Source organism: Salvia miltiorrhiza, chromosome 8 (assembly GCF_028751815.1).
Source record: "Salvia miltiorrhiza cultivar Shanhuang (shh) chromosome 8, IMPLAD_Smil_shh, whole genome shotgun sequence".
NCBI classification, from domain to species: Eukaryota; Viridiplantae; Streptophyta; class Magnoliopsida; order Lamiales; family Lamiaceae; genus Salvia; species Salvia miltiorrhiza.
Genome location: NC_080394.1, coordinates 23,456,503 through 23,465,081, shown reverse-complemented (window position 1 = coordinate 23,465,081; position 8,579 = coordinate 23,456,503). Strand labels below are relative to the sequence as shown.

At 39.2% G+C, this 8,579-nt stretch overlaps 1 protein-coding gene across 1 annotated transcript; it reads right to left on the bottom strand.

Moving 5' to 3' along the window:
• Positions 1-2,242: 2,242 nt before the first annotated feature.
• Positions 2,243-4,012, bottom strand: LOC130998211 (uncharacterized). The gene is made up of 3 exons (XM_057923641.1): positions 3,974-4,012; positions 2,882-3,364; positions 2,243-2,782 (listed from the first exon to the last, which is right to left on the bottom strand). The coding sequence occupies exons 1-3, from the start codon at positions 4,010-4,012 to the stop codon at positions 2,612-2,614; spliced, it is 693 nt and encodes a 230-aa protein (XP_057779624.1). The 3' UTR covers positions 2,243-2,611.
• Positions 4,013-8,579: the final 4,567 nt, after the last annotated feature.

Sequence of the window (8,579 nt, the reverse complement as noted above, 5' to 3'; positions counted from 1 at the left end):
ATGTGTCTAAATGGAGTGAGTGTGAGAATTATGAATAACGCACATAAATGTTGGTATCTGACACTCGAACAATTGGTGTCGAGTATAAATGATAGTTTACTGATAAAGAGTTTGATAATTTTGAATTGTAGTGCTAGAGATTCTAAAACCTGATAAGGAATTTGTAGTAGCTGATGAGACAAAGAGGATGGGTTGAACCCGTAAAGGATTATGATTTTGGTATTAACCATCACATGGACAAGACCAATGTAGTAGATGATACAGTGAGCCGGAAGGCCTCGTCTAAGATATGATAAGATGATGATAGAAGTGATTAAACCACCCAGCTTGAGGAAAATTGTGGTAGGAGCACGAAGGAAGGATGAGAAGTTAAGAGTAAGAATAAGGATAAGAAATTTCAAGAATTACCACGAGGAATCAAATAATACTATCTTCTTTGAAGGGAAGATATGCATCTCCATGACAATGAACTTAAGAATAAGATAAAGCCATGGCACCCATATACTGTCACCAGGAAGTACTAAGATATATTAAGATCTAGAAAAATTCTAGTTAGGAGAAATGAAACGAGATGTAACCTCATTTGTTGAAATATGTCTTGCGTGCTAGCAAGTGAAGGTTTTACAACATATCATATCGTTACTTTGAGTCTTCGAGCTCATAAAGATAAGCTTAATGTCATGTTTGGGACAAACCGAGCCCTTAACGAACCAATGAATTTCGTTGTCGAGATGGATTTTTCGAATCCATCAGACTTAAGCAAAGGTTGTCACGAAAGGGGGCAGTCAATGCCCACATGACTCGAGATTCCTACGATGAATGAATAAAAGTTTATAACGACGTTTATGCTGACTGCCTACATGCTCGAAATGGTGGGTCTCCTTACAAACTGTTTAAGTTGCTTTAGGAATGCTTTAGAGATATTAGTTGTTATAGTTCTGCTTAAACGACATAGAAATTACTAATGAGGTATGTTGAAGACGACCGAGCTAAACCGGGGTGAAAGCCGAGAACATGTTTTTGCCACTCATTGTGAGACATATAATATCAGTTATCAATTGACTATCGATAGGTTGGCAAATGAGGCGTTACACGTGAGGAAATATAGATCACCACTTTGTTGAGATGAAATGACTAGATGATTGAAATCATTCGTCAAAATTTGATAGTGAATAATAGAGGGCCATGATTGACAGAGTCACATGTTGACAAATGACAAATTGACCTATGATGTGAAAGTGGAGAGATAATTTCCATAAAAGTTTCTCCATCAAGAGAAATCATTGGACTCAATGTGAAGGGTAAACCTAAACCCGTTTTATAGGCTCATACGAGATTGTAGAAAGGATAGGCCCAATAACTTACTGTTTGGCGTTAGCGCTAAGCTTTGAGAATGTGCGTAATGTATCCCATGTGTCGCAATTGAAGAAGAATGTTTACGATTCAAAGCATATGATCCATAAGAACAACATTGTTATTAGTCAATATTTGAGTTACGAAGGAAGATCCAAATCTATCTTAGATCGGGAAGTTCAGGTACTAAGGACTAAGTCGATACCGATAGTAAGGGACCTATGAATATATCATGGTCAAGAATAGACTACGGTCTAACAGGAAAGTGAAGTACTCAGAGTTATTTTCTGAGGTACAAATTTCGGGACGAAATTTCTTTTAAGGGGGATAGTATGTAATGACCCGACTTTTAATTGAGGATTTAAAATCTTCTAATTACTGATTTAAGGATTGATTATGGTAATTAGGGTTCAGCATCCATTAATAAAATACGAACTTATATGAATTTGATGATTTATATACATGATGATTTATTTTATTTTATCTTCAGTGGACGATGCACTCAAAATATATTTTGAGTCCATTAATTTATTAATGATGATTTAACATTTAAGTGTTAAATATGAATTTTTATTAATTACTAAAGTTGATCCATGTGGTTAGTTAAATTATTAAATTGACAAGCCCAAATGGATTTTTATACTTCAAATAAGAATTAGTCTTGTATGTGTTAATGTATTTAATTGAGTTTGGAACCATATGATTAATGTATTAATCCATTAGATATTTTAATGATTAAATTCGAATAATTCCTAAGCATGCTGAAGAATTATTTTAGTCATAGCGCATGCTGAAGAATTTATTTCAGTCATACGCATGCTGAAGAATTTATTTCAGTCGTACGCATGCTGAAGAATTTATTTCAGTCATACACATGCTGAAATAGAATTTTACTTCTATTAAACCAACCCCACGCCTTCACCATCTTCACCATTTCTCACCCCTGCAGCCCATTTTCACACAGCCACTGAAGGTAATGGAGTGAAGATATTTTTATCTCTTTAAATATTTTCTTCCTCTCAATTCTAACTTGTGTGAAATACCAATTATGCAGAGACTACAATATACACCACCAATTAAGGTGTTCTTCCTAAACTGAACTCATTTATTCTGAGTTGCTGTATTTCGTTCAAGTTTTGCTGAGAACCACAAAATCAAACAATTACTCATATCTCAGCACCACCACACCATCATATGCTCATTAACAAATAATTACAGGAATGAATGTTTAAGTGCAGTATGCTCGATTGAAGAACATTTACAGTATTTGATTTTTGCTCAAAATCCTATTTGCTAAGTGTTCGACTGAATCTTGGCTTGAAACCCGTGAGTGTGTGTGTGTGTGAGTCGAGGTCAGGGGGAGGGCAGCCTCGGTGGCTCGCCGTCTCTGGCGATGGCGAGACGGCGGCGGAGCCGCGGTGGTTCCGTTCTGCCAAGAGAGAAAGAGAGGAAGGATTTCAGTTTTTAATTTAAAAAAAAAGGGGAAAAGATGAGGGAAGAAAAAGGAGAATAGGGAGATGGGGTATACCTGGTTGTCGGCGGTCGACGGCTCCTGGCCGTGAGCCACCGGCGAGGACGACGGAGGCAGCAGCGGCGGCGCACCGTTTTGACGGCGGCGTGCGTCCTGTTCCGGCAGATCGAGGAAAGAGAGGGAGAGGGTCAGGGCGTGTAGAGAGATAAATAGAAGAGAAGGAAATGGAGATGGCGAGATGAGCGACGACGCCGTGGTCTTCAGGCCGCGGCGGATCTGCCGCGAGAACGAGGGAGCAGGCGGCGGCCGGCGACGGCGGCGCACCGCTTTGACAGCGGCGTGCGTCTGCTGCCTTGTTCCGTCATTCTTGAGAGAGAAAGATGAACGATAGCGGCCGATAGAGGCGAGAGAGATAGAGGAGAAGAGAGGGGGAATGAGTTCAGGGAGAGAGGAGAGGGGCCGACGCCGGCCTCCGTCCGGCGAGCATCCCGGCGAGGCGCGGCGGAGAGGGCAGAGGCGAGAGAGAGAAGTGAGGCGCAGCTTAGTGTGTGTGTTTGAATGTGAAATAGTGTGTGTGGAGATAGGTTAAAGGATGAAGGATGGGCTTTGGGCCATAGTTAATTGTTGGGCTTGCTGTTGGGCCGGGTTTTGGGCCGTTTTTAATAAGTATTTGGGCTTGTTTTTATAGGGCCATGTTCTATTTATTTATAATGGGCTTATTTCATTTAAAAGTTTTGGGCATTTGTTAATTTTTAAATGTTTGGGCCTTGATTAAAAAAAAAATATATATATAATGGACCTAATTTATCTAATTAATTTGGGCTTGTATTTATTTAAATCATTTGAGCTCTTATTTATCTAATTTAAATTGAGCTTGATTAATTGATTAATTTAATTACATATGAACCTTTAAATTAATTATTTAAATGGAGTTCATTTATTTCAAGTATTTTTTTTATATAAGTGGACTTTAAAATAAAATATTTTTGAGTTAATCTCTTATTTAATGAATTCTTTTCAAAAGGCTTATTAATAAGGTTTATTTGAAAAAGATTACATTGTTTTAAATATGAGAAAGCATGATCTATGATGACATAATTTGTTTATGTAATATTATATGATTTGTTATTAAATGACGGAATATCTGACTTGATGGCGTGAGTAGAATGAGTTATGGTTGATGCGCATGTTGATATTCGAATAAATAGTTTCGAACCTAAATGTTAGTTATGTGATAAATGTTTTGAGTTTAAGGTTTTGAACGAGACGAGACAAGATTAATATGGATGCTAGAACCCTAAAATCATAAAAAAGGAGATAGTTTAGTTTAGAGACCTATCTTCCTTTCTTACACGACTTTCTTCTCGAACTTATCGACTCTTCGTCAATAAAGGTCCAGACGGGAAGTGAAAGCTAAAGAAGGAGGTAACTCTACGCCCCTAGTGGGAACGGAATGAGGTAGGCATTACTTTTACTATACGTATATAGAGATCCCCTGCGTGTCGTAGGCCTCTTATACGAATGAATGCATGAGATGATTTAACTGTTAATTTCAGTTTTATATAACTATCAAACGAGTTTAATGCTACCTTTGAACAAGTTATTTCGTTACAAATCTTTGAACTGGAAAATATTACAACTGTTGTCTTGCCATAAAATGTTTAAATTTTAGTATGATATCTATCTGCTTTGGCTTTGCCAATGATGCAATCGAATTCGGGTCTTGAGCAGTTGATAGCTATCCTGCCTTGGCTAGTGTACACCAGTGACCGTGAGTCATCTAGCGGGTTGGCCGGTCAAGTGACCGTGAGAGGTGGCCACCTCTCCGGCACACAGTTCCAGATATGATAGATTACAAGAGAACTTAGTCTGCAGACGAACTTTAAGAATCACAAATGAATTTAGTAAGCTTGGGCCTTTTTAGCGAAAAACTCCCTTGCTGTACTGTTTATGATGACATGACAATTTACAGTTTTGAAGCATGTATTTTTATACCTAGGCATACGTGCCCACTGAGTGCTTTTGTACTCAGCCCTGCATATGTTTTCTAAATGTGCAGGTTGAGCTGATGTGATGATGGTGCTGCAATGAGCGGAGTCTCCAGGGTTGTTAATAAATAGTTAACCTGTCTAGAATATGTCTTCATACATATGTCTAGCTACTTTCCGCTGCAAGATGTTGTTGATGTTATAGTATGTTATGTCATACTTTGAGTCTTAAGAGAATGGTTTCATATGATGTATAACTTGATTAATGATATTAATTAAGTTTTATGTTGTCTTTCATAGACTGTTCAAAAGAGTATTAATGAGTAAATACGATGATTTTTCTTAAGTTAAGTCAGATTTACGGTTTCAAATGATGCCCCTTTCTTTTCCCGCTTCTGAATCCCCTTCCCGAGTCATAACCCCGGTTAAGCCATCCTTAGGGATTGCGGGCTGTGACATGAACCATGGCCGAGCAAGGGCTCGAGCGCAGCAGCAGCGGACGCTCGGCAACGGCATTCTGCCCTTTCTGAAACTTAGGGGTCGACGACGGAGGGAGATTCTGAGGACAAGGGAGATGAACGGCGCCGCTCCCAGGCGGCGATATCTCGCCGGAATTTTAGAGCCGCGGAGGCGCAACTGATTTTATGGGAGCAAGAGGCGGCGAATCTCCCGGCCTTCCAGTTACAGCGGCGGAGGGATCGACGGTGGTCCAGAGATGGTGAGATCGACGATTGTGGTGGCCGATTGCTGCTACTGTTCGTCTGTCAAGGAGTCGGATTCACCGGTCGGCAGCGGCTTTTGTCGTTGTTGTCGCCGGAAACGGACGGAGAGGGGAGAGCAGTGGGTGACGACGGCTTATCGCCGCTGCTTCCCGGCGAGCTTCCGCAGCGACGGAGCTCATGAGAACAGCCGTGAATCGAGAGAGAGAGAGCTCGTTTGGATCTTAAAGAGAGAGAGAGGTGTGCGTTTTGTTGTGTGTGTGCGTGAGTTGCTAAGAGAGAGAGCCGAGTTATTTTTAGGGATGGGCTCTTCTATTTGTTTTGGGCTTCTATTTAATTGAATTGGGCTAAATTTTTGGGCTCTATTTATTTTAATATTTGGGCCGAAAATTGGGCCTCTGATTTTATTTATATGGGCCGGTTTTAATTACTGATTGGGCCTCTGAATTTATTTATATGGGCCTTTGATTATTCACTTATTTGGACTGCTGTATCATTTCAGTTGGGCCTTGGTTATTTTATTTCAGTTGGGCCTTATTTATTTTACTCAGATGGGCTTTTATTACATTATTTCATTGGGCCAAATTTATTTAAATTGAAGCCCATCTATTTTATTTTAATTGGGTTGTTATATTATCTTCGTTGGGCCTCGTTTGATTTATTTAATTGAGCCAGCCAATCAAATTATTTATTTATTGGGCCAAGATTTATTTAATTACTTGAGCCGATGAATTATTTCCTCTCATGTTAATTATTCAAGCCCACTTCTACTTAATTAATTATTAGGCTGCCTTATGTTGAGCCTTTTTATTTATTTAATCTTATAACATTACTTGATCCTATTTATTAAGCCCGATTAATTATGAGGTTATAAAGCGAATAAGTTGAAGTATTTATTTATTTTCTATTGACTACGAGGAGCGGGGTTTATTTAATTGACGGATTAGAACACCCTAAGAGAACGGATTAATTTTGTTAATTATCCGGATTCATGAGACGAGACTTAGCTTTTGTTTAAATCCGATAGCTTGGATTAACAATAGAAATTTCCTGATTATTATTTCAGAATAATAATTCATTCATAAGAGGATCATGCATCGTTAATTTCGTATTCTCATTATTTGAGGATTTTGCTCGAGCAGTATCTTATTTATATTCTCGTAATAAAGGTCTAGCACGAGATTAATAATCAGTCAAGGAGCTACTGTACCACAGAAAGTTTCTATCAGGTGGGCATTACTTTCATATATATCAAATGAGTTTAAATGTTACGTTCAAGCAAGTTATTTCATGACAAATCTTTGAATTGAAGTTATTTCAATTGTTGTCTTGCCATAAAATGTTTCAATTTAGTATGATATCTATCTGATGTGTTATGTAATCGAATTCGGGTCCTGGGCAGTCGATAGCTATCCTGCCAGGGCTAGTGTACACCAGTGACCGTGAGTCATCTAGCGGGTTGGCCGGTCAAGTGACCGTGAGAGGTGGCCACCTCTCCGGCACACAGTTCCAGATATGATAGATTACAAGAGAACTTAGACTGCAGTCGAACTTTAAGAATCACAAATGAATTTAGTAAGCTTGGGCCTTTTAGCGAAAAACTCCCTTGCTGTACTGTTTATGATGACATGACAATTTACAGTTTTGAAGCATGTATTTTTATACTTAGGCATACGTGCCCACTGAGTACTTTTGTACTCAAGCCCTGCATATATTTCTAAATGTGCAGGTTGAGCAGCTGCCGATGGTGATGAAGTGACGAGCGGGATTCTTTTATTTTATTATGTATTAATGAACTCTAGGGTTACATGTCTTCATACATGTAATCAGAATCATATTCCGCTGCGTACTCAGAAGTTTTATGTTTATTTGGCTAAGTCAGAGATATCTGAACTTACTAGTTATTTGAGTCTATACGACTAAACTTATGTTATATTATAAATATCCCTTTTGTTAAATGATGAAATGCGATCCTTCCTTGTTTGATTAACCCCTTTCTACCCCGCTTCTAATCTCCCTCCATTAGTCACGGTTTCCCCGGCTTAATTATCCTTAATTAGGTCTGGTCGTGACATAAACAACTTTCCATCAAAAGCCCTAGTGGAAAGCATTGGAGGAAAGGTAGCTCCTGCTGATAAGGGAAAGCAAGTCATAATCCAGGATGTGACTGAAACATCCGACGACGACACAATGGAAGAATCAAGGGATTATAACAATGAAGAAATCCAGAAAAGAAATCTGATGGTGAATAGGAATGTTCCTCCTCCACAAAGCTACAGACGAGCAAAGGAGGCACCCAATCAGTACACCCTCCTGAGAAGACTGGAAAGCAGATTTCAGTCAAAGTATGGGTAAGGAACATCCGGACTGAAACAACAACGTGCCAACGGAGCTAAGAAACAGAGTCTTCCTTATCAGTCCAGGGGGAAGAACAATATGAACAATCGAAAACTGAGAGCAGTTCAGTTTCAACGAGAGCAACAACCATGGAGACAGAACAATGACAAGTCTAGGCGAGAACAATATCACTCACAACGTCATGCAACTGGACCTCATCAGTCTCAGCTCAGACAACATCAGTTCTATGCTCCACATTATCAGTCAAGATTCTATTAGTCAAGATCAACTCATGTACCTCAAAGGAGATACACAATAAAGCAAAGAAAATCTCAATACTACACCAGTCAATGATACTACAAGAAAGAGGTTTCAAAGAAAACAGCTCAACCTATGAAAGCTCATGTGCCAACTAAAGCACCAACAACTTCAGTTAGATGACCAGTCAACCACAAATGATCAGTGCCACAACCAGTACTGAAGCAGATCTGGGTTCCAAAGGGAACACTGACTAATGATAAAGGACCCAAACATTGATTGTGTACCTAAAGTAACTCTTCCTTGCAGGGCAAAATCAGGAAACTTAAGAAGAAAGACGAAGTTAAAGCGTCAATCAAAACATGGTACCTGGACAGTGGCTGCTCGAAGCACATGATGGGCTACTAAGAATATCTTACGCAATATGTTGAGAAAGCTGGATCAAAAGTAGCA